Below are 27,370 nucleotides of genomic sequence, written 5' to 3'. Positions count from 1 at the left end.
TAGATATACATACAAATATCATGTTTTTTTTTTTTCGTTTATCCCTTGATGGACACTTAGGTTATTTCCATGTCTTGGCTGTTGTAAATAATTCTGCAGTGAACATGGGGCTGTATATATCTTTTTAAATTACTGTTTTCATTTTCTTTGATTAGAATACTCAGAATTGGAGTCATATGGTAGTTCAATTTTTTTTTTTGATGACTCTCCATACTGCTTGCCATATTATTGCACCAATTTACATTTCCACTAAGGTGTGCAAGTGTTGCTTTTTCTCCGCATTTTCCCCAACACTCTGTTGTTTCTTTGATCACAATCATCCTGACAAGTATGAGGTTATATCTCATTGTGGTTTTGATTTGCATTTCCTTGAGAGTGATTTTGAGCATCTTTTCATGTAACTGTTGGTATGTATGTAATATCTTTAGAAAAATATTTCTTTAGATACCCTGCTCACTTTTAAATCATATTGTCTTTTTTTGCTATTGAGTTGTATGAGTTCTATGTATTTTGGATATTAGCCACTTATTAGATAAATAATTTGAAATTATTTGCCAGGTTGCATATTAATTTTGTTACTGGCTTCCTTTGCTGTGCAGAAGCTTTTCAGTTTCAGATGGAGTCCCACTTTTTTTTTTCTTTTTCTTCTTCTGTTACCTTTATTTCTAGTTTCAAATCCAGAAAATCATTTCAAGAGCTTCCAGTCTATGTTTTCTTCTATGAGGTTTATGGTTTTAGGTCTTACATTCGAGTCTTCAATCCATCTTGAGTTAAGTTTTGTGTATGGTGTAAGATAATGGTACCATTTCATTCTTTTGCCTGTAGTTGTTCAGTTTTCCCAACATTATTTCATAAAAAGATTCTCCTTTCCCTACTGTATATTCTTGGCTCTTCCATTGTAAATTACTTGACCATGCAATGCATTGGTGAAGCACTGTGGTTAAGACACGTTCTCCTGACTTTAAAGTTCAGTAGCTTTATTATAATGGCACCCCACTCCAGCACTCTTGCCTGGAAAATCCCATGGATGGAGGAGCCTGGTAGGCTGCAGTCCATGGGGTCGCTAAGAGTCAGACACGACTGAGCAATTTCACTTTCACTTTTTCACTTTCATGCATTGGAGAAGGAAATGGCAACCCACTCCAGTGTTCTTGCCTGGAAAATCCCAGGGACAGGGGAGCCTGATGGGCTGCTGTCTATGGGGTCGCACAGAGTCGGACACGACTGAAGCGACTTAGCAGCAGTAGCAGCAGCTTTATTATTTAACATAAACATGTAAATGAATTGTGTGATACCTCTTCAGTTTTTATAATACCTTCTTATGCCACTGATTCATAATGCAGAGTCTTGTGACTAGGCTGCTTGATCTAGAGTACTGAAATATCACTTTATTTAATACAATATTAACTTGTTTCTTAATTTGATTGATGTGGTTAAAACAAAGACCTGCTCCTCTTTGCTTAAAATCTAGTCTTTCAAAAATGGACAGCAAGCTGGATATATTCAGGAGGGAGTTGGTGGATGTTCAGGGCATCCCTCTTTTTTGGAGCATTGTTGAGGAGTGGTCCCAGGTGGAGTCATTTGAAAATCGACCAGATGACCTTCTGATCGCCACCTATCCCAAATCTGGTAAGATCTTTTCATTTATTTGTACTAGCTGATTGGTTATTGATTCACCTGTGTAAGCCCAATGATCGACAGATCACTTGACAAGGGGATATCTGGAGCAGCTGTGGGACAGTTTTAAGTTATACAAAGTCACTTCTTATTTTGAAAGGTCTGCAACTGAGTGGAGGCTATATCCGAGTGGAAATTAATGCTATTGGAATTTCTTTTTAAAGTCAAGCAAAAACAAACTACATAGATAAAGAATTTAAGAACATTAGAATACATATGCACACATAAACTTTCTATACAAGTTAATGTTTAAATATTTTGCTTATTTTAATATTCAAACATATTTTGTAAAACAGTGTTTTGCTATTTCAAACGTATTTATTTTGTGAATATGTTTAGAAGTATTTTGACCTGAGACCAAACTAGGGTGGAGGTAAAGAAGATAATGGCAACCTCCTACAAAAGGTCCCTTGCACGCACTGATGCACTTAGTGCCCCTGACCTTGCAGCAGTCCAATAAGAACTGGACATGGAACAATAGACTCGTTTCAAATCGGGAAAGGAGTACACCAAGGCTGTATATTGTCACCCTGCTTATTTAATTATATACAGAATACCTCATGAGAAACGCCGGGCTGAATGAAGCACAAGCTGGAATCAAGATTGCCGGGAGAAATATCAATAACCTCAGATACACAGATAACACCACCTTTAAGGCAGATAGTGAAGGAGAACTAAAGAACCTCTTGATGAAAGTGAAAGAGGAGAGCGAAAAAGTTGGCTTAAAGCTCAACATTCAGAAAACTAAGATCATGGCATCTGGTCCCATCACTTCATAGCAAATAGATGGGGAAATAATGGAAACAGTGACTTTACTCTTTTGGGCTCCAAAATCATTACAGATGGTGACTGCAGCCATGAAACTAAAAGACACTTGCTCCTTGGAAGAAATGCTATGACCAAACTAGCCAGCATATTAAAAAGCAGAGACATAACTTTGCCAACATAGGTCCATCTAGTCACAGCTATGGTTTTTCCAGTAGTCATGTATGGATGTGAGAGTTGGACTGTGAAGAAAGCTGGGCACCAAAGAATTGATGCTTTTGAACTGTGGTGTTGGAGAAGACTCCTGAGAGTCCCTTGGACTGCAAGGAGATCCAACCAGTCCATCCTAAAGGGGATCAGTCCTGAATATTCATTGGAAGGACTGATCCTGTAGCTGAAACTCCAATACTTTGGCCACCTGATGCAAAGATCTAACTCATTGGAAAGGACCCTGATGATGGGAAAGATTGAAGATGAGAGGAGAAGGTGATGACAAAGGATGAGATGGTTGGATGGCATCACTGCCCTGATGGCCATGAGTTTGAGCAAACTCTGGGAGAAAGTGAAGGACAGGGAAGCCTGGCATGCTGCAGTCCATGAAGTCACAAAGAGTCGGACATGGCTGAGAGACTGAACTGAATTTAGAAGTATTTTGCTCTAAGCAAAATACCTTCTCACTTTAGTACACAATTCCAGAAAGAAGAGTTTAATATAACAATAAAAATCGATAATTTTTTAACTTCCCTAGTGGTTCAGTGGTGAAGAATCTCCCTGCCAGTGCAGGGGACATGAGTTGCATCCCTGGTTCTGAAAGATTACATGTGTAATGGGGCCACTAAGCTCATTATCCACAATTACTGAGCCTGCACTCTAGAGCCTGCTGCAACTCCTGAGCCTGCATTCTGCAACTGCTGAAGCCCACACACCCAGGGCCTGTGCTCTGCAACAAGAGAAGCCACTGTGGTGAGAAGCCCATGCACCACAACAAAGAGTGGCCCCAACAAAGACCCAAGATGGCTAAAAATAATGTAAGCAAATAACTTTTTTAAAAGAATCAATATCTTGTATTTCTCAAAAACATATATGATTGAATCACTTTGTTGTACACATGAAACTAACACAATATTTTAAATCAACCATACTTCAATTAAAAAATGTGTATTCCTTCAGATCTTTTTATGATAGCTTTCCACTTTACCCAGTGTTAGATATATAGAAAGGTATCAGAGAGATGAGGCTCTCTCTAGCCTTTTATCCAGTTAATTTACTTGCACTCATAATCAACCAACTGTCCTGACTACAGAACTCTCTAAAGTCAATTTTCCTTTATATTCCTGCTTCATTTCTTAAAAGAATTGAGGAAAATAAAATTTTAATAAGTATACTGACTACCGATCTTTTTTTTTAGATTATAAATATTAAAACTACCTCAAAGCTATATGTTACAGGTCCTAGGAGGAAAGCCCTGCAAAGCTTGGGGGATTCTAATGTGCCAAAATTACAAACATTGCATGAGAATATAGAGTTCCTACTAGGAAGTAAACAAATGTATTATGCAGACCTTCATAGACATGAAAAATATGTTTCTTTTAGCAAAAGCTTGCTTTTCCTTTCTCTTGTCACTATTATAGAAAAGAGCTGTACACCAAGCTCAAATTGTTTAGGACCAAATCTACTTTACATTTCTTTGTTGAAGTATAAGCTTAGGAAAGGAAATATAGTCGCTGATAACATATGTGTTCTTTTGTTTCTGCTTTTTTTGATATATTCACAAGCAGCAATACATTAAGTCAACCTTTGTTTTGTTTTATTTTTAATTTTTATTGGAGTGCAGTTGATTTACAATGTTGTGTTAGTTTTGGATATATAGCACAGTGAATCAATTATACATATATTCACTCTTTTTTTTAGATTCTTCTTCCCTATAGATCATTACAGAGTATTGAGTTGAGTTCCCTGTGCTATATGGTAGATCTTTATTAGGTATCACTCTTCTATATAATATATATTTATATATATAAATATATAATACTGTGCATATATCAATCCCAATAACTCAATTTATCCCTCGCTCCCCCTTTTCCCCCTAGTAACCATAAGTTTGCTTTCTACATCTGTGATCCTGTTTCTGTTTTGTAAATAAGCTCATTTTTACTGTTTTTGTTGTTGTTGTTTAGATTCCATATATAAGTGATAACATATGGTATCTGTCTTTGTCTGACTTACTTAACTCAGTATGTCAATCTCTAGGTCTATCCATGTTGCTGTAAATTGAATTATTTCATTGTTTTTAATGGTTAGCCCATAGTCCATTGTGTATATGTACTGCACCTTCTTTATCCATTTCTCAGTTGATGGACATGTAGGTTGTTGTATATATGTACTACAGTAGGAATAGTCCATTGCATTAGACCACTAGTCCTCCCCAGGTGGTGCTAGTGGTAAAGAACCTGCCTGCCAATGCAGGAGACATAAAAGCTGTGGGTTTGATCCCTGGTCAGGAAGATCCCCTGGAGGAGGGCATGGCAATCCATTCCATTATTCTTGCCTGGAGAATCCCATGGACAGAAGAGCCTGGCAGGCTACACACAGTAGAATCGCAGAGTTGGACACGACTAAAGCAACTTAGCACGCACACACATATGTGCTACATAGCTCAGTGGAATAGTAGTCCATTGTATATATGTGTTATATCTTCTTTATCCATTCTTCTGTTGATGGACATGTAGGTTGCTTTTATGTCCTGGCTATTGTAAACATAGTGCTGCAATGAACATTAGCTGCATGTATCTGTTCAGATTATAATTTTCTCTGGATATATTGGACAAATGTATATACTGCAGAAATATAAATCAATGGAATAGGATAGAAAGCCCAGAGACACATCAACACACCTATGGTCACCTAATCTATGACAAAGGAAGCAAGAGTATACAATGGAGAAAAGATAGTCTTTTCAATAAATGGTTCTGGGAAAACTGAAAAACTACATGTAAACAAAGAAATTAGAATACTTCTTAACACCACACAAAAACATAAACTCAAAATGGATCAAAGATCTAAAGGTGAGGCTGGATACTATAAAACTCTTTAAGGTAAATAGGCAGAATACTCTCAGACATAAATTTTAGCAGGATCTTTTCTGAGTCATCTCCTAGGATAATGAAAATAAAAACAAAAATAAACAAATGGAACCTAATTAAACTGAAAAGCATTTGCACAGCAAAGGAAAATATAAACAAAATGAAAAGATAGCCTTCACAGTGAGAGAAAATACAGTATTTACAAAAGAAACAACCAACAAGGGATTAATCTCCAAAATATGCAAAAAACTCATGCAGCTCGAAAAAAAAACAAAAACAAAAACAAAAACAATAACCTAACCATTTGTTAATTTTTGTTTTTATTTCCACTACTCAAGGAGGTGTATCAAAAATGATCTTGCTGCAATTTATGTCTGCTGCTGCTAAGTCGCTTCAGTCGTGTCCGACTCTGTGCGACCCCATAGACGGCAGCCCACTAGGCTCCTCTGTCCCTGGGATTCTCCAGGTAAGAATACTGGAGTGGGTTGCCATTTCCTTCTCCAATGCCTGAAAGTGGAAAGTGAAAGTGAAGTTGCTCAGTTGTGCCTGACTCTTAGTGACCCCATGGACTGGATCCCACCAGGCTCCTCCATCCATGGGATTTTCCAGGCAAGAGTACTGGAGTGGGGTGCCATTGCCTTCTCTGATTTATGTCTGAGAGTGTTTTAATTATGTTTTCCTTTAAGAGTTTTAAAGTATCCAGCCTTACATTTAGGTCTTCAATCCATTTTTAATTTATTTTTGTATATGGTGTTAAGGGGGCTTCCCTGGTGGCTCAGTGATTAAAAAAAAAATCCACCTGTCAATGAAGGAGATGCAGATTCAATCCCTGGGTCTGGAAGATCTCCTGGAGAAGGAAATGGCAACCCACTCCAATATTCTTGCCTGGGAAATCCCACGGAGAGAGGAACCTGGCAGGCTACAGTCCATGGAGCCTGGTGGGCTACAGTCCATCACAAAGAGTTGGGCATGACTTAGCAACAAACAACAATAACAAATGATATTTGGGAGCATTCTAAAGACAATTTTTGGAAGTTACCATTATTCAAACAGTTCATCTATGAAAGGAATCCTTGAAGGTGAACTTTTTCTGGCATAGTAAGAGCTAAATGGCTTCATATAAATTAATCCTACACTCTTTATTCCTGTTATTTTCTTTTTAGTTCATTTCCTTTACAATCTATTGAGATTACATCTTAAAATTACTAATATTTGGTGCCCTGTTGATTTTTTTATAAAAAGTTTCAAGTTAATGAACTCATTAATGAGCTAAACCATATGCTATTTTTTTCAAATATTGTGGAAAGTAAACATTTACAGTTCAAACCATAAGTTGGCATCTTTTTCAATCAGATTTCATTGGCCACCATTTGAACCACCCACTAATAGGAAATAAAATGTGCTATATTGTACTTTGGCATTTAGGTCTCTTTTTCTCCCCCTCATGAATCATCGCTTAAGCCAAAACCATTTGCTGTCATTTAGTCACTAAGTTGTGTCTGAATCTTTGCGACCCCGTGGAGCGTAGGCCACCAGGCATCTCTGTCCATGGGATTTCCCAGGAAAGAATACTGCAGTGAGTTGCCACTTCCTTCTCCAGGGGATCTTCCTGATAGAAGGATCAAATCTGCATTTCCTGAAATATCAGGCAGATTCTTTACCACATGAGGGAAGCCCAAGCCGAAATCAGACCAAGCAACAAAATGTTCAAGGGTGATAATGATTTGACTCATCTTTTTCTTAGTACTATAATTGTCTATGTAGAAGGATAGAGGAGAGAGACTCATGCTCATGATGTAGGGACAAGGAAGAGGAAGAGTTGCCCACAAGAAAGGACTGAATAGTAAGGAAGTCTAAAGTACTCAAAATTGCATCTACAGACAGATCATTCTTCAGAAGTGCTGTGTGCACAGATCAGTTATTTAATTTGTATATTTAGTTTTGATCTACGATTATGCAATTTAGAGACTATCATTACACACTGGGTAAAGAGGAAGAGGATAGAAACAATTAATAAAGTATTTTTCTCCGAGGTACTACGATGTTTGTTTTGTTTGTTTGTTTAGCAGTGCCTCAACACCCTGATCATTGAGTGCCGTAGACAATTGGGTAGACTATATTCTCATACACTTAGGTCCGTTTCTCAAAAGACCAGTGAGGCACAATCTCAGAAGATCAGAGTGACTTGGTCTGCCCTGCTTATTCAGAATCCATTGTCTTTTGTTGATGAATGACACGTGAGTCTCTATGGATGCATTTACAATGTCTTGTTTCCCTTGTTCACCATTCCACCAAATGTTGAACATTTTTACCTGAAGTGCTCTTTTGTCCCCCAAACTAATAATCTTTTTAGTTAAATAAGAAATATACAAGTTTCTGGTCAGATTCACTAAATGTGACTAATTCCCTCATCCATTTCACCCAGGAGGGTATGCTATTGCTATTTAAATTCTGTCTCCTTAAAAAGTCATGCTTACGTCCTTTGCCTGCCTTACTCTTATGGTTATTTTAATCAGATTTTAGACATATAGATACACATACATACATATGTACACGATACATATGTATATGTTCAAGATAGATACTGATATCTCCTAAGAAAAGAGATACTGATATTTCCTATCTCCTAGGAAAACAGAACGCAAATGAAGAACACTTTTTTTTTTTTAATATATTACAGTGCTTCTCTACCTCTATTAACCCTCTCATATACATTTTAACACAGAAGTTTTGAGTTTCTTTGATTCTTTTTTCCTCAGGAACAACCTGGATTAGTGAAATATTGGATTTGATCTATAACCATGGGGATGTGGAGAAATGTAAAAGAGATGCAATATACAAACGAGTGCCATTCATGGAATTAATAATTCCAAGACTTACAAATGGTAATATCTCTTAATGTTCCTTTTCTGTATAGGATTAAATCCCTATTTTTGTGGTGTTTGAAAGTGTTGTGATGGAAAATGATACAAATAGAGCTTGCGCAGTTGAATCATAAGTGTCTACAATAAAAGAGTAAGAATTTGGCTATGCCAATACCCTTATTATAGTCAACTTCCACCCAAAGATAATATCTACATATGAGGACATTTTAATGAGTATATTAAAGCTTTCAACATTTAAATAATGTGTGATCATTATATGTAGAAAATTCAGTGTTTGATTCATTATAGAATCATGTCTACTATTATGTAGCTGATGTTCACAGACTCAAATAAAATGATGATGGGAATATGTGGTTTTGTATTATTAAAATATTTAAAATTAGTCATGGATCTCATGGCTTAATTTGATTTTAAGATTTGAATATAAAAAAGCTGGAAAGAGATTTTGAAGTCCTGTAGTTAAATTTTCCCATACTGTAAATAAGTAAAAGAGGAAGATAAATGAAGGAAAAACTTGGACAACTAGCACTTGACTTACTGCCTAAGCAAGCCTTTTATCTGAGGATTTATAGACACTTATAAAGATAATAAGCCCCATTATTTACAAATAAAAAATCCTAGCTCACCAGAATTTATCTGTTTTTACTTTATTGTGGATCTCAGAAGTATATGAGGATATGCAGTCATATATCCATTTCAAGTCACATAGTGGAATTAATGTTTACAAAGTCTTAGGTTATATTTTAATTAACCTTATGATTCCATATTTAAAATGTAGTTTAACTTTTATGCTTGCAGGTGTTGAGGACTTGAATGACATGCAGTCTCCTAGATTAGTGAAAAAACACCTACCTGTCCAACTTCTCCCTTCTTCATTTTGGAAAAATAACTGTAAGGTAGCAAATTTTTAAACAGCAAACTTTATGTTGTGATTACTTTGACTAATTATGCAGAAATTAAGATGGGAAATTGCAATCCCTGGATAAATCATTGAAAAAATAATAATTTTGTCCATATATCCCAAGGATCAAAATAATACCACTGGACACAAGTGCTATAGATAAAGGATTATTCTCAGTGCCCAAACACTGAGAATCACTCAGGCTTTCTTGTTTCTAAAATGCCTTCTTGTCTAAATCCCTTCACTCATTGCTTTTAAACAATGGATATTTAAATAATCCAGAACTCCTTCATTAACTCAGTATAATTTTAATTTACCAATATGAACTTATATATAATTTATAACATACAGCATATTATAATTTATAACATTTCCCTGATGGCTCAGTGGTAAAGAATCCACCTGCCAAGTAGAAAAGGGAGGTTGGATCCCTGGGTTGAGAAAATTCCCTTGAGAAGGAAATGGCAACCCACTCCAGTATTTTGGCAGGGGAAATCCCATGGACAGAGGAGCCTAGTGGGCTGCAATCCATAGGGGTGGCAAAAGAACTGGACATAACTTAGTGACTAAACAACAGCAAAATATTATGTTGCAGGTTTAGCTAACTACTATATTATGGATTTCACTGGTTGCTCAATGGTAAAGAATCTGCCTGCCAGTATGAGACACTGGTTCAATCCCTGGGTCAGGAAGATCCCCTGGTGAAGGAAATGGCAACTCACTCCAGTATTCTTGCCTGGGAAATCCAGTGGACAAAAGAGCCTAGGGGGCTACAGTCTATGGGGTTGGACATGACTTACAACAATGGACTTGTTGTAACAATAACAATGGATTTGTTTCAAGCTACCTTTTTAATAAGTATTTTAATTCATGTAATGTTTATAGTGGAAAGTACATAAATGCTAAGGATATGGATTGACGAGTTTCATAAAGTGAGCATACCCATAAAATTAGACCCCAGAACAAGAAATTGACCAAGGAATTAAATGAGGAATAGAGCCAGATAAAGCTCTATTCCTGTGCATTTCCAGACAGGAACCCATCCCCATTTGCAGAGATAATCATTATTTGTGAATGTTTTCATCATAAAGTGATTTGCCTGTTTTTCTTGTAAAGTTATTCTCTTGAATGTTTCAGTTCAGTCAGTTCAGTCGCTCAGTCGTGTCCGATGCTTTGCGACCCCATGAATTGCAGCACTCCAGGCCTCCCTGTCCATCAACTCCCGGAGTTCACTCAGACTCATGTTCATCGAGTCAGTGATGCCACTCAGCCATCTCATCCTCTGTCGTCCCCTTCTCCTCCTGCCCTCAATCTCTCACAGCATCAGAGTCTTTTCCAATGAGTCAACTCTTCGTATGAGGTGGCCAAAATACTGGAGTTTCACCTTTAGCTTATTCCATTTAATGTAATATCTGTGGGATCAATTCTTACCATACTTGTTATTTTGCATTTGTCTTGGTTTCCTTAATATAGACCTGTTTACATCATAAATTGTGGTATCATGAGCAAAAGTAGCTCACTAGAGATGCAAATTCTCAGGCCCAAATCCAACCTACTGAATCAGAAATTACGGGCTTAGGGTCCAGCAATCTGAGTTTTAATAAGACCTCCAAGCATATTTGGTTCATATTAACATTTGAGAACCACTGATGTTAGGCATTCCAATATGTACACGTGAATATTCCACAAATTACTTATTCATGGTATAACTGATGGACAGTTGGGTTGTTGTTTATTGTCAGTAATAAAAATAGTTCTGCAGTGCACATTCTTATGCAAATATAAAATAGCACATATATGTATACATTTCTCTTAGTTACATATCTTGGGATAGTACTGTATCTTAAAGTATGCATTTGTCCAGCTTTAGAAAAAAATTTTCCAATTTCTTTTCCAAGCATATGCACTAGTGTACACTTTGATCAGTAGTATATGAGTCTAAGTTCTCCATGTCCTCATCAATCCAAAATATAGCTAAAAATATTTACTTTTAGCCATACTGGTAAATGGTGGCAAACTGGCGGCATCTCGTTGTGGTTTTACTTTATATTTTCCTAACAATTAATTATTTCAAGCAACTTTACATAGCTTAGATATCACCTTTTCTGAGGTATGTGTGTAAATCCTTTGCCTTTTTCTAAAGGGGCTTCTTTCTTTTTAATTAAGCTAGAAGTTCTCCATATAGTCTTAATACAAGTGTTTTCATGAGATAATTTAATTTCTCTATGTCTTACTCTGTTTTTTTTTTTCTTTTTTAACTTTCTCAGCAATATCTTTTAAAGAAGTTTTTAATTTTGGCGTTGGTGGATATATGAGTTTTTTTCTTTATGATTGGAGCTTTCTGTAATTGTTTAAAATCTCATCCCCCAAATCATGAATATATTCTCCCTTCTGTTTTCCTCTAAAGGCTTTATTGCTTCAATTACCACCTTTATATCAAAATATCTGTTTAATACCTATAACATAAGTAGTAATGTTCTTTTTAAAACAAATTTTGATATAATAATATTCTTTCTCTATGACCACATTATGCAAAGGTTTAAAAAGTCAGGGACTTCTGGTCCATACAGCATATAGTCTTATAGAATACATCAAATACTGTGGAAAAGACAGCCAAAATATACATATATATATATATATATATATATGAAAAAATAATTACATATCAGCAAGGTAAGTGCCAGTGCATGAAGTAAAGTAAAGATTCTTTGGGGCAAAGTAGTCTCTCTCTCTCTCTCTGGCTATGCTGCACAACTTGTAGCAACTTAGTTCCCAAACCAGGGATAGAACCCCATACCCCCTGAAGTGGAAGCACAGGGTCCTAACCACTGGACTACAAGGGAAGTCTTGAAAGAAGTCTCATAAAAGAAGGAAAATTTTCATCAACATCTTAAAGAAAAAGTAGGAGATTTTCAGATTAACGAGGTCAGTTTAGAAAAAGAAAACTATATGTACATAGCCTAACATGTGAAACAGCAAGGCATGAGGCAGATTCCACAAATGGTTTAATGTGGTTGGAAAATGAATCTGGAAAGCTAGACAGTCACCAGACCTGTAGACCTGAGAAAGGTATTTAGAGCATGTCTCTATCACCACATCTTTAATAGAATGAGCAAAACAGCTGTTGTTTTTCAGCTGTAGTTTTTCTTTTGAAAAATTGATTGATTATACTTTATTTATGTTATCCAAAATGTCTTTGTATGTGTGTTTGTGTCTACCTTTGTTTTTCATTCAAAATCTAATTAAAACAAATGTGATAAGGAAGTAAGGATATAGTTTATCATCTTAAATCTTGAAGTAAAAACTCATAGAAACTCCCAGAAATACCTTGGTGTTAGGAGAATTGGGGAATATCTCTGAGAGCCTTTTATCTATATCTCACAGACTTCATTAAAGAAATAGAAGGGGTGATAAGAAAGCAGTTGATTCATCACCATGGTTGAAACAGAAACCAATTGAGAATATTTGCAAAGTTTATTATTTTCTCAAAAAATTATATCAGCAACAGAGTCCAAGCTCTAAACTTTTGAAAAATCCCTCTCCATTCATGTCACTTCTTTCTTCTTTCTAAGCCTGTCCAGAATATGAGAACTACCAGTGGTATGGGATTATAAAAGTTCCCATTTCCTTTCTCCATCAGTTGGAAAAGAAGAAGAAAGCTCAGATTCTGTTTAGATGAAAGGAGATTTCTTCCTGAAATACATTTTTACTTAGAAATATATTTACTGCATAAGTGGCTAGGGCTTCAGTGTTTTCAGGTGTGCTTTTACAGGGGCTAAGTAGGCTTAATGGACTTCATAGGATTTGCCAGCAAGGCATAGCAATATCACTTTTATTGGGAAATGTATTCAAAATGTCTGCCTTCAAACATACTTGGCATCTTAATACATAAATTTTACTTCCATGTCAATCATTATAAACAGCAATGATCGTTATGTACATTGATTAAATGTACCCAAATAATAGCTTCTTTTCAATAAAAGATAAGGTGTTTTTTCAGCTTTATAAACTTGCTTTTTCCTTTCATTATTAGTTTTAACAAGTTATACAGAGAAATATTCTCAATTTAAGAGCAAGTTTAGTTCATTCTTAAAATTCAATATTTACTGTAATTCTTATTATACTTGGTTTTCCATGTGTTAAGAGATGTTCTTCTTTTGAAAGACTAAAGACAAATCAGGGAAGTGAGATATAAGTTTTTGTGTTATATATAGTCATGAATATACTATGTCAGAATATAAATATAAAGCTTAGGTTATGATTAAAAAAAGGAAAATAAACATTCTGCCAGGGTAAGCAAAAAAATACAAGTGATTAAAGAATATAAATGACTTGATGATTTTCCCTATCTCCCCATAGATGGTCTATGTGGCACGGAATGCTAATGATGTAGCCGTGTCTTACTATTATTTTTACCAAATGGCAAAAATGCATCCAGATCCTGGTACCTGGGAGGAATTCCTAGATAAATTCATGACTGGAAAGGGTGAGTCTAAATCTTATTTTAATGATAGAGTTCCATTGTGAAAAATCTTTTTACAAGGAGATATAAGGTTTAAATACAAATTTTGTATTTATTATAAACCTAATATATGCCCAACATTCTACTAGTGTATGAAGAAGATAGACAAAGCAAAAGATAAAACATATAGTCTCTTCCCTTTAAAGACTTTTGGGGAATATGAGACTTACAGAGTCATCAATCCTAAGTCTCTGTTTTGTTACTGCTTAGTGACCACTGATAAGCACTTTCTTACTGTCCCTCCCCTTATATTGTTTTGATTTTGTACATATCTTTTGGACTTTCTTTTCTCTACCATTCCTCCATTTTTATTATATAAACTGGAAATTCTTGAGTGAAAATTTTATATTCAAGTCTTTGTTCTTCTACAGAGCCTCTTTTAGGAAACATATTCATGCCTATGGTAGTAACTCTATGCTTCTTCCACATCCCATTCCTAACCTCTCAATCCCTGTCTTTCTCTCCCTCTCCCTCTCCCTCTCCTATGAACTTCAATACCACTTACCTTCTGTGATACTTAGTATCTGCCATCTTGCTCTTGTAATTTTAGTTTTATTTATTTGTAGCTGTATCTTTTTTGCTAGGCCTGTCATAGAAAAGTACCACAGACTGAATGGCTTAAACAACTCACATTTATTTTCTCACAGTTCTGAAGGTTAGACGTCCAAGATAAAGGTGTACTCAGGGTTGATTTCTGAGGCTTTTCTTCTTGTCTTGTAGGTGACCATCTTCTCCCTATATCTTCATATGGTCTCATTGTACATGTTTGTTGTAATTTCCTGATGACCTCTGAACCTCCTTTCGGGTCATCCTTGAAGAAAGAAGCATGTTCGCAGCCACATGGCCCTATTGGTCTATTTCTTGCCTGTAGGGACCCAGAAGTCTAACAGTCTTCTCACATTTCAACCTGCCACCGTCCCTTCAGTGCAAACTGGCAGTGTTTTCACTGAGATAACTAATTGTATTTTTAAGTCACACACTGAACCTCTTTGATGAATGCTGCCAATCACATCCTTGGTGTTTTTTCCAGAGTATGCTTCCTCAGATCCTTTTTCAATATGGATAAGCTGAGAATTTTCTAAATCTTCAATTTCTAGTTCCTTTTTGCCTAATAACTACTTCTTCAGTTTATTTCCAAAATCAGTTGTAGTCTGAAGTACTAGTGATCGGGACTTCAACATAAGAATTTGAGGGGACACAATTCATCATGTAACAGAAGTATTTCATCCTTTCTAAGATTGTAAGTTGGGTGAGAACAGGAATTATTTGATATGTTTTTCTTATCCTACCACCCCTCATTCCTGAACTAATAAGTAATCATACTGATGTGTGAGGATGACTGGGAATAATGTTGAACAATTCTTTACTTCATGTAAATATTTTAATTATGTGATCATTTTATGTCTCAATTTAGTGGCTTTTGGTTCTTGGTATGACCATGTTAAGGGCTGGTGGGAGAAGAAAAAAGATTATTGCAAACTTTATCTGTTTTATGAAGACATGAAACAGGTAAGAGCAAACTACTATTTCTTCATTTTTAAGGAAACTTAAGATTCATCTTTGTATCACACTTTCTTTTCTTTTTGATCTATAAATATGAGTAATCTGTGTGTGCTAAGTCACTTCATTCTTTTCGGACTCTTTGCAACCCTGTGGACTGGAAGCATTCAGGAACTAGACCACTCAGGTATGACCTAAATCAAATCCCTTATGAGTATACAGTGGAAGTGATAAGCAGATTCAAAGGAGTAGATCTAATAGAGTGCCTGAAGAACTATGGATGGAGGTTAGTGACATTGTACAGGAGGCAGTGATCAAAACCATCACCATGGAATAGAAATGAAAAAAGGCAAAATGGTTGTCTGAGTAGGCCTTACAAATAGCTATGAAAAGAAAAGAAGTGAAAGGCAAAGGAGAAAAGGAAAGATATACCCATTTGAATGCAGAGTTCCAAAGAATAGCAAGGAGAGATAAGGAAGCCTTCTTCAGCGATCAGTGCAAAGAAATAGAGGAAAACAATAGAATGGGAAAGACTAGAGATCTCTTCAAGAAAATTAGAGATACCAAGGGAACATTTCATGCAAAGATGGGCATAATAAAGTGCCGGGGACCAGCCCCGGCTGATCCAGGGTATTCGAAGGAGAGACGGCGTAGGCGAAGATCAGGAGACAATTGCTTAATTAAATGTTAATTAAGGATATAAAGAGTAATAGAATGAGGATAGCTCAGTAAAATTCAGTGAAGAAAAGAGGCTGAAATAAGGATAGCTCAGTGAGGAAATTCAGTGGAGAAAAGAGGCTGAATAATTCAGCCAGAAGGTAAGAGAAAGAACGACATGGTGAGACCAAGTTTCGGTGAACAAGGCCCCGCACTTTATTTTCCAAAGTAGTTTTTATACCTTAAGTTATGCATAGAGGATAATGGGGGAAGGGGTGGAGTCAGGCAGCAAGCCAGGCTTTCTTCCTGCAAACTTATCATATGCAAAAGCTTAGGTGATTTGCATCATCTTCTGGCCCGGAGGCCTGTTAACATTTTAAGACCCTTTCTTCAGAAAACTTATTTTTCTCTAAAGGTGATTGGTCAGGAGCCACCCTCCAAAAGCATTAGATAAAGTTGCATTCCTACAGCGCAAAGGTGTGGTGGGCTATAACAAGAAAAAGAATTAACTCAAGGGTCCCAGGTTACAAACATTAAAGCTACTACTTACACCAATTATATTAATCAATACACTGCCAGGGACACAGCAGGTAAGGGATATGGAAACTTAGCAGCAAACATTGGCCCAACAAGTGAAAATCCCTTCACCAATACAATTTCTAATCAATCTTTTAACTACTCAAAAGAATCTGTGTTTAGACAGTTTAGAACATCTCCTGCCTCTCACAGTTGGGAGGCTCTGAACAATCACATGAGGCCGGAAAAACCTATTCAGGCAGGCTAGAGGATTTCCAAAGGAGTTTGTAGGTTAAACACTGTCACACCCAGGAATTATTAACTGGAGCTGTAAGCTAACTTTTTTCAAAGAGGTAGTGGGGGACAGCCCCCCGGTAAAGTCAGAGGTGTAGGTGAAAGCACAAAGCAGAAAGTAGGCAGACTCTGGTTTTGGGGGTAGATTGCTCGAGAATTTCCAGGGAGACTCCTGAGGCTTGATCCCGCCTTTGCGTATGCCAAGCCTCCTTCCTCATGACCTTTGCCAGAGGCGGAGCTCGCTCCCCGCAATAAAGGACAGAAATGGTAGGGACCTAACAGAAGCAGAAGATATTAAGAAGAGGTAGCAAGAATACCCAGAAGAACTATACAAAAAAGACCTTCATGATCCAGATAATCATGATGGTGTGATCACTCACCTAGAACCAGACATCTTGGAATGTGAAGACAAGTGGGCCTTAGGAAGCATCACCACAAACAAAGCTAGTGGAGGTGATGGAATTCCAGTTGAGCTATTTCAAATGCTAAAAGATAATGCTGTGAAAGCACAGCACTCAATATGTCAGCACATTTGGAAAACTCAGCAGTGGCCACAGGACTGGAAAAGGTCAGTTTTCATTCCAATCCCAAAGAGAGGCAATGTCAAAGAATGCTTAAACTACTGCACAATTACACTCATCTCACATGCTAGCAAAGTAATGCTCAAAATTCTCCAAGCCAGGCTTCAACAGTTCATGAACTGTGAACTGCCAGATGTTCAAGCTGGTTTTAGAAAAGGCAGAGGAACCAGAGATCAAATTGCCAACATCTGCTGGATCACTGAAAAAGCAACAGGTTTCCAGAAAATCATTCTGCTTTATTGACTATGCCAAAGCCTTTGACTGTGTGGATCACAACAAACTGTGGAAAATTCTGAAAGAGATGGGAATACCAGACCACCTGACTTGCTTCCTGAGAAATCTGTGTGCAGATCAAGAAGCAACAGTTTGAACTGGACATGGAACAACAGACTGTTTCCAAATCAGGAAAGGAGTACGTCAAGGCTATATTTTGTCACCCTGCTTATTTAACTTATATGTGGAGTATATCATGTGAAATGCCAGGCTGGATGAAGCACAAGCTTTAATCAAGATTGCTGGGAGAAATATCAATAACCTCAGATATGTAGATGATACCACATTTATGGAAGAAAGTGAAGAAGAACTAAAGAGGCTCTTGATGAAAGAGGAGAGTGAAATGTTGGCTTAAAACTCAACATTCAGAAAACTAAGATCATGGCATCTGGTCCCATCACTGCATGGCAAATAGATAGAGAAACAATGGAAATAGTGAGAGACTTTATTTTCTTGGTCTCCAAAATCACTGCAGATGGTGACTGCAGCCATGAAATTAAAAAATGCTTGCTCCTTGGAAGAAAAGCTATGACCAATATAGACAGCATATTAAAAAGTAGAGACATTACTTTGCCAATAAATTTCCATCTAGTCACAGCTATAGTTTTTCCAGTAGTCATGTATGGATGTGAGAGTTGGACTATAAGGAAAGCTGAGTGCCAAAGAATTGATGCTTTTGAACTGTGGTGTTGGAGAGACTCTTGAGCATCCCTTGCACAGCAAGGAGATCCAACCAGTCCATCCTAAAGAAAATCAATCTTGAATATGCATTGGAAAGACTGATACTGAAGCTGAAACTCCAATACTTTGGCCACCTGATGCAAAGAACTGACTCACTGGAAAAGACCCAGATGCTGGGAAAGATTGAAGGCAGGAGAAGGGGGCGACAGGGAATGAGTTGGTTGGATGGCATCACCAACTCAATGGACATGAGTTTGAGTAGGCTCTGGGAGCTGGTGATGAACAGAGAAGTCTGGCATGGTGCAGTCCATGGGGTCTCTAAGAGTCAGACATGACTGAGCGACTAAAATGAACTGAACTGGACCAGAACCCACCAAGTTCCTCTGTCCATGAGACTCTCCAGGCAAGGATAATGAAGTGAGTTGTGATTTTCCTTCTCCAGGGGATCTTTGCCAACCAGGGGTCCAACTGATGTCTCTTAGTCTCTTGCTCTGGGAGGTGATTTGTTTGTTTGTTTGTTTGTTTAATTCTAGTGCCATCTGGCAAGTCCTCATGACTAATCTTCTGTTCTATTAATTCAGCCTTGAAACTTGATCTTTTACTTAATCTACTCCTTTCTGCTAATACTGTCTCCTACTCTAGTTCAGCCAACTGTCTTGATATATTTGAACTAATTTTGCTTCTGTTATTCACTCAGAGAGAATGATCTTCTTAAAATCTGAATCAAAGTATGTCCACTGTCTTCTAATAATCTTTCAATGACTTCTGTCTCTGCTGCTGTTGTTTAGTCACTAAGTTTTGTCCAACACTCTATGACCCCATGGACTTTAGCCCACCAAGCACCTCTATCCATTGAATATTCCAGGCAAGAATACTGGAGTGGGTTGCCATTTCCTTCTTCAGGGTATCTTCCTGATGCAGGGATGAAACCTGTGTCTCCTGCATTGGCAAGTGGATTCTTTAGCCTTGATGAGCCACCAGGGAAGCCCCAAAGTATAAAACATTAAGATAATTTATAGATTTGCACATTATTTAGTCCCTGTCTGTCTCTCCAATCTTTTCTGATGCCATTTTCCATTTCTCAAAAAATTGAGCTTACTTGAAACATTTTTCCTACTATTTTTAGATTAACCTCTTCTCATGCTTCATGTCGTGGGTATTATCTCTCCACAGAGCTCTTTCATGTTCACAAGATCAGATAACTTATCTTTTGTCTACTAAAGTCTCTTTTGCTTCTATTGTTATTTTCATAGTATCAACCACCTCTAATTATTCTATGTATATGTTTATTTATGGTTTTTTAGTCTCCTATACTATTATGGCAAGGATATTGGTGAAGCAATGTAATTTTTATTATGTAATCTCTAAAACATATAACTTTTATTTTTTCTCTTCAGTTTAATCATTAGCATTGAAAAGAATTCATTCTACAATTTGATTGAAAACTTATCCTGTCCTGATTATTTAGGTAATTCATTTAAGGAATATGTCTCATCTCTTAAACTGAATGTCTCTCAGAGAACCTGTCCACACCTAAATTCCCTTGGATGACTATGATTCATTCATCTCTTATTTGGGAAATCTATTCCACACACATCCCCTAAAGAAACTACCTTACCCACCTAAGGCAATCCTCTCTGGAAGATTTGCTAGTCAAATTCTCAGCTTCCCATGCAACCTGTTCAAACCACTTTGCACTTGCCACTCTGGATTATGGTGTGGTATATTACCCTAATTATGGGACAAGAAGCAACAAATAGAGATTGAAGATGATAAGCAGTATCTTGAAAGAGAAGTTCCCACATTAGGTCATAATAAGGTCTTTGAGCTAAGGAAGTTTTGTTTTTGTTGGTTAGTCGCTAAGTCGTGTTTGGCTCTTTGCAACCCCATGGACTGAAGCCTGCCAGATTACTCCATCTATGGGATGTCCCAGGCAAGAATAATGGAGTGGGTTGCCATTTCCTATTCCAAGGAATTTGAATCTTCTCAAATATGGGAGGAGAATCTACATCTTCTGTCAGAAAAAGCTCAAAATTAATCAAGGGTTCCAGTGTCTCTGTTATCAGATCTGCCCGAAATATTACCATTCCAAGCCTTCTCCACCCTTTCCCCTCACTCTTCCACGTACCTTTCACATGATAGACTAGTCACAACTGGGGATTCAACTTTGATAGTAATTCTTCCGCTTGAAGAATTAGGGCGTGTATCTTATTGCTACCATGTTAAGTTATGCAGTTATAAGAAATAGATTCTATTATAGCCACCACAGAAACTTTCTGGTTCTGTTTCCATGAATTGAGATGGATGTCTTAGGAAAGTGAAAGCTCAGATTGTTTTCTGGCTGATCTCATCAATTCACTAAGATTATGGCTCTCTGTTTCAGTCTGGTTTAGAGCATCAAGAAGAACACTTCCTCAGTGGGTAGCAGGGCACAAGCTATTTGATCTGAATGCAACTCTTTCATTACATCTAACATGCTCTTCTAGGTCCAGTCCTGATGCATAGAGAAGGAAAGTCACAAGGAATACATTAAATGGATCTCTCCTCTTCATTATTGTCTCTTTCTCTTCCCTACCACTCCTTGGGCTGGAAAGTGCACAGGTTTTTATTTTACTGTCCTCATATACTCAGACTATCAAAATATCTATATAAGCGTGAGAGGTAGAAAGAATATCTTTTTTCTAATATAAGAGATTTCTCTGAGAGGTATATCTATTCGTTATTTTATCAAGATATAATTGACATATAATATTAGTTTCAGGTATACAAAAGAATGATTCAATATCTGTCTACAGTATAAAATAACCACCACAATAAGTCTAATTGATATACATCACAACACAGAGTTATATATATATCTTTTCTTGTGATGAGAATTTTTAGATATACTCTCTCTGCAACTTTAAAACTTATAACAGAGTATTATTGAGTATGGTTAACCATTATTCCTAGCCTTAGAAAACTTTCAGCTTTTCACCTTTGAGTATGTTAGCTCTGGATTTATATGTGTCCTTAATTTTACTGATGTATGTTCCTTCTCTATTCCCTTTGTTGAGAGTTCTTAATCATAAATCTGTATTAAATTTTGTCAAATGATTTTTTCTGCATCTATTGAGATGATCATGTGATTTATATTCTTGATTTTGTTAATGTGATGTATCACATTGATTGATTTGCAGATGTTGAAACATTTATGCATCCCCAGAATAAATCTCACTTGATTATAGCATCAGTTCAGTCCACTTCAGTCACTCTGTCGTGTCCGACTCTTTGCAACCCCGTGAACTGCAGCACGCCAGGCCTCTCTGTCCATCACCAACTCCTGGAGTTCACTCAAATGCACATCCATCGAGTAGGTAATGCCATCCAGCCATCTCATCCTCTGTCATCTCCTTTTCCTCCTGCCCCCAATCCCTCCCAGCATCAAAGTCTTTTCCAATATGTCAACTCTTTGCATGAGGTGGCCAAGAACAGGACTTTCAGCTTTAGCATCATTCCTTCCAAAGAACACCCAAGACTGATCTCCTTTAGAATTGACTGGTTGGATCTCCTTTCTGGGCAAGGGACTCACAAGAGTCTTCTCCAACACCACAGGTCTAAAGTATCAATTCTTCACAGTCCAACTCTCACATCCATACATGACTACTGGAAAAACCATAGCCTTGACTAGATGGACCTTTGTTGGCAAAGTAGTGCCTCTGTTTTTGAATGTGCTGTCTAGGTTGGTCATAACTTTCCTTCCAAGGAGTAAGCGTCTTTTAATGTCATGGCTGCAATCACCATCTGCAGTGATTTCGGAGCCCATAAAAATAAAGTCAGCCACTGTTTCCCCATCTATTTCCCATGAAGTGATGGGACCGGATGCCATAATCTTCGTTTTCTGAATGTTGAGCTTTAAGCCAACTTTTTCACTCTCCACTTTCACTTTCATCAAGAGGCTTTTGAGTTCCTCTTCACTTTCTGCCATAAGGGTGGTGTCATTTGCATATCTGAGGTTATTGATATTTCTCCCTGCAATCTTCATTCCAGCTTGTGCTTCTTCCAGCCCAGCGTCTCTCATGATGTACTCTGCATATAAGTTAAATAAGCCGAGTGATAATATACAGCCTTGACATACTCCTTTTCCTATTTGGAACCAGTCTGTTGTTCCATGTCCAGTTCTAACTGTTGCTTCCTGACCTGCATATAGATTTCTCAAGAGGCAAGTCAGGTGGTCTGGTATTCCCATATCTTGAAGAATTTTCCACAGTTTATTGTGATCCACACAGTCAAAGGCTTTGGCATAGTCAGTAAAGCAGATATAGATGTTTTTCTGGAACTCTCTTGCTTTTTCCATGATCCAGCAGATGTTGGCAATTTGATCTCTGGTTCCTCTGTCTTTTCTAAAACCAGCTTGAACATCTGGAAATTCACAGTTCATGTATTGCTGAAGCCTGGCTTGGAGAATTTTGAGCATTACTTTACTAGCATGTGAGGTGAGTGCAATTGTGCAGTAGTTTGAGCATTCTTTGGCATTGTCTTTCTTTGGGATTGGAATGAAAACTGACCTTTTCCAGTCCTGTGGCCACTGCTGAGTTTTCCAAATTTGCTGGCATATTGAGTGCAGCACTTTCACAGCATCATCTTTCAGGATTTGAAATAGCTCAACTGGAATTCCATCACTTCCACTAGCTTTGTTCATAGTGAAGCTTTCTAAGGCCCACTTGACTTTACATTCCAGGATGTCTGGCTCTAGGTGAGTGATCACACCATCATGATTATCTTGGTTGTGAATATCTTTTTTGTACAGTTCTTCTGTGTATTCTTGCCACCTCTTCTTAACCCACTTCCAACAACACAAGAGTTGGCTCTACACATGAAAATCACCAGATGGTCAACACTGAAATCAGATTGATTATATTCTTTGCAGCCAAAGATGGAAAGCTCTATACAGTCAGCAAAAACAAGCCCAGGAGGTGACTGTGTTCAGATCATGAACTCCTTATTGCCAAATTCAGACTTAAATTGAAGAAAGTAGGGAAAATCACTAGACCATTCTGGTATAACCTAAATCAAATCCCTTATGATTATACAGTGGAAGTGAGAAATAGATTTAAGGGCCTAGATCTGATAGATAGAGTGCCTGATGAACTATGGGTGGAGGTTTGTGACTGTACAGGAGACAGGGATCAAGATCATCCCCGTGGAAAAGAAATGCAAAAAAGCAAAATGGCTGTCTGGGGAGGCCTTACAAATAGCTGTGAAAAGAAGAGAAGTGAAAAGCAAAGGAGAAAATGAAAGATATAAGCATCTGAATGCAGAGTTCCAAAGAATTGCAAGAAGAGATAAGAAAGCCTTCCTCAGCGATCAATGCAAAGAAATGAGGCAACCAACAGAATGGGAAAGACTAGAGATCTCTTCAAGAAAATTAGATATACCAAGGGAACATTTCATGCAAAGATGGGCTCCATAAAGGACAGAAATGGTATGATTATAGCATATGATCCTTTTAATGTGCTGTTGAATTTAGTTTGCCAGTATTTTGTTCATGTTTTCTGCACTGATATTCACCAGAGATATTGACTTGCAATTTTCATTTCTGATACTCTACTTGTCTAGCTTTGTTGTCTGGGTAAGGCAGGCTTCATAAAATGAGTTTGGAAGTATTCTCTTAGCTTCTACTTTTTGGAAGAGTTTGAGAAATATTCATATTAATTCTTCTTTAAATGCTTGGTGGAAATCTATTCTTAATATTAGATATGCTATAAAAAGAAGATAAAGGGGTTTTGAAAATTTCATCTTGTCATAATTATATCTTATCTTAATTATACCTTGCCATAATATCATAGGGCTTCCCTGGTGGCTCAGTTGTAAAGAATCCACCTACAATGCAGGAGACCCAAGTTTGTTTTATCACCATCTATTATTCTACAGGATAATTCTACTTTTGAAAGTGAAAAGTTGAATATTGACCTATTTTTTTTTTCCATTTTTTGAAACAAATCTTACCTCTTCCTTTTAGCAGATGGTTGTCTGGTATAATCAAGAATAAGATTATACACTTGGGAAAGGAAATTGAAAAGGCCATATAAAACTATAAAAATATTTCCTCTGACACATTGAAATGTGGATCCTTATAAAATGCATTGCTTACTTCATGACTAAATCTACCTGAAATAATCCTGTTTCTTTATAATGTTTTTTAGGATCCAAAGTGTGAAATTCAGAAGTTATTAAAATTTCTAGATAAAGACCTTCCAGAAGAAACTGTGGATAAAATCCTCTATCATAGCTCCTTTGATATGATGAAGCAAAATCCTAGTGCAAATTATACCACTATGCCAAAATTTTGTATGGACCATTCTGTGTCTCCCTTCATGAGAAAAGGTAGCTTTATATACATTATATATTAGCTTCTATACAAATTGATAGTAATATTATGGACATTGTATGTAGGCAGATAAGAACAATATCAAAGTAAATGGGAAGAGATTAAGTATGTTGGGGAGAAAGTTTTATGAAAAAAATTATTAAAGGAAATAATTCATGGCAAAAATATTTATTATTATTGTAAGTCTAACATGTAAGACAAGCTTCCTAGTAAAAAATGTTTATTCAAGAATCTATGTGTTGATAAGTATAGATTTTGACATTCAATGATGTATCAGAAGGATAACTGTTATTTGTCTGAATTATCTAGATATTCTTCATATTCCCTAAAATTTTTGCTATGGTTGGTAACTAGCTTAAATAATGCTGGGAATAAATTAATGAAAAATGAAAGTGAAGTCGCTTAGTCGTGTCCGACTCTTTGTGACCCCATGGACTGTAGCCTACCAGGCTCCTCTGTCCATGGGATTTTCAAGGCAAGAAAGAGTACTGGAGTGGGTTACCATGAAAGAAAATCCAATTCCTTGAGATTGTTTCTATGATTATGATAAATCATTGCATACTCAAGTATTGAACTGTAGTCAACATTTTGCACAAAATATTCCTTTACTGAATATATGTTGAGTTGAAGTGTGTGTGTGTGTGTGTGTGTGTGTGTGTGTGTGTGTGTGTATGGTTGGATGGCATCACCAACTCAACGGACACGAATGTGAGCAAAATCTGGAAGATGGTGAAGGACAGGGAAGCCCAGAATGCTGTAGTTGGACACGACTAAGTGAATGAACAAAATGTGTGTGTATGTCTTTGTCCTTATGATGAGATTGATAAATTCTGTTAGTTGCGTATGCATTAGTCATCTTTGCTAAAACAAACAACCCCAAGAATCTCAGTAGCTTAGGGATTTGTTTTTTGTTTAATATTGTTGTATGTTGGCCAACTGTGGCTGCAGCAATTTTGTTCATTTCTTTTTGACTCTGATTAGTTTTGTTTGACTCTCATGGGCTCTGCCTCTTATGTTTTCTCTTTCTGAAACCCAGACTGAAAGAGCTGCCCTTTTGTGAGCTATGCCCTCAAAAAAGAGAGAAAGATCAAGAAAGATGTTGGAAACTTGCCAGGCCCTTTAACGTTTCTGTTCAGATGTGCTATATACCACATACATTCAAATTCCTTTGGCCAAAGCATACAAAAAATCCAAGCCCAAAGTTAATGAGGCAAGGAGGAATCACACAACATGCTACAATGGACATAGGTGTAAAATCTTTTTACAGTGAAGAAGAGAGTAAATATTAATATAATCTAAGACAGTTTTGGAGGAACAGATGTTTTGATGAGAACCTGTAAAGGCACTATTAAAGGAAATTGTAATTATAATGCATCAGTACATTCTAGAGATATTTTTAGGAGGTTAGGAACTGTGCAATGGATAAGCCTTGCTGGGAATATCTGGATCTTGGCCAGGTATGATTTTGCCTCCCAGGGGATGTTTGACAACATTTGAAGTCATTGCTGGTGATCATGACTAGGGGTTCGCTGTTGGCTTCCAATGTATAGAGGCTAAGGATGGTGCTAAAACCTCCCACAATGCACAGGACAACCCCCACATCCTCCCCAGCAAAGAACTGGCTGACTTCAAATATCAACAGTGGAGATATACATAAATAAAATGTCAAGGTTAAGAAGTCCTAGGCCAGATTGATGGTTGTTTTGGCATGTTTTCTTCATTTTTTCTCTAAAACTGGGCTTCCAAATGTGTCTTCTTAATTGCCCTATGAAAATGACATTGTTTCTATCAGATATGCATTATAAATACTACTTCCTATTTCTTCCTTTAAGGTTTTAGATGTGGTTAGTATCAAGAAGATTGAAAGAACAATACAATAATAATGAAATAGATTTAATTACATTGAATATAGTAGTTTCTAAATCTTACTTGATCATAGAAACTTTTTAATAACTTTAGTAACTTTTTATCATTTTACACTGGAAAAGATAGTTTTAAAATGTCTGAAAAGCTTTCTGGTCCTTTATTAATCAAGCTCTTAAAATCAAAGAGTAAAGATTTTGAGACATTGGATTTTTCTCTCAGTGACATTTCCTGAAGCTATTCAACAAGTTATTTCTTTATATAAGATATTGGAAAAACCCACGGAGATTTTTGGAAAATTAGGAAGGTCTAAGAGTCTGGGAGTGGGAGTAGGAGGTGAAGAACAGAGTTATGGAGTAGATATGGCAGTATAAAGTTAGAGGTCTAAAAATACAAGCTAGTAATTAAGCTTAAAATTGATATTAGAAATTTTTAACATTAGTTTAAAATTTACCACCTCATCTTTCTTTTCAGGTGTTTCAGGAGACTGGAAAAATCAGTTTACTGTAGTCCAGTATGAAAGATTTGAAGAGGATTATGAAAAGAAAATGAAAGGGTCTACATTGCAATTTCATTCTGAGATCTAAGAAATACTTGCTCTTTTTCCAGCTGCTTTAGTTATGTGTAATGTTTTCCTATTTACTGACATTAGTGTTTTATAAGAGAATATTCAAAGAATTTCAGAGTTTGCATATGAAAGATCAACATTGTTTTATTATTTTAACTACCTTCTACAATGTTTTTATTATGCTTTATTATTCCTAAAGACTAAATAAAATTAAGTCTAAAAATTTATAATTGT

At 36.7% G+C, this 27,370-nt stretch overlaps 1 protein-coding gene across 1 annotated transcript; it reads left to right on the top strand.

Annotated features, from left to right (window-relative positions):
- The first annotated feature begins 1,481 nt into the window (after nt 1-1,481).
- SULT1D1 (sulfotransferase family 1D, member 1) lies at nt 1,482-27,228 on the top strand. The gene is made up of 7 exons (XM_002688336.4): nt 1,482-1,629; nt 8,285-8,410; nt 9,209-9,306; nt 13,671-13,797; nt 15,248-15,342; nt 24,521-24,701; nt 27,043-27,228. The coding sequence occupies exons 1-7, from the start codon at nt 1,482-1,484 to the stop codon at nt 27,153-27,155; spliced, it is 888 nt and encodes a 295-aa protein (XP_002688382.1). The 3' UTR covers nt 27,156-27,228.
- Nucleotides 27,229-27,370: the final 142 nt, after the last annotated feature.

The sequence above is a fragment of the Bos taurus genome, chromosome 6 (assembly GCF_002263795.3).
Source record: "Bos taurus isolate L1 Dominette 01449 registration number 42190680 breed Hereford chromosome 6, ARS-UCD2.0, whole genome shotgun sequence".
Lineage (NCBI taxonomy): Eukaryota > Metazoa > Chordata > Mammalia > Artiodactyla > Bovidae > Bos > Bos taurus.
This window is presented reverse-complemented; position numbering and strand designations above follow the sequence as displayed.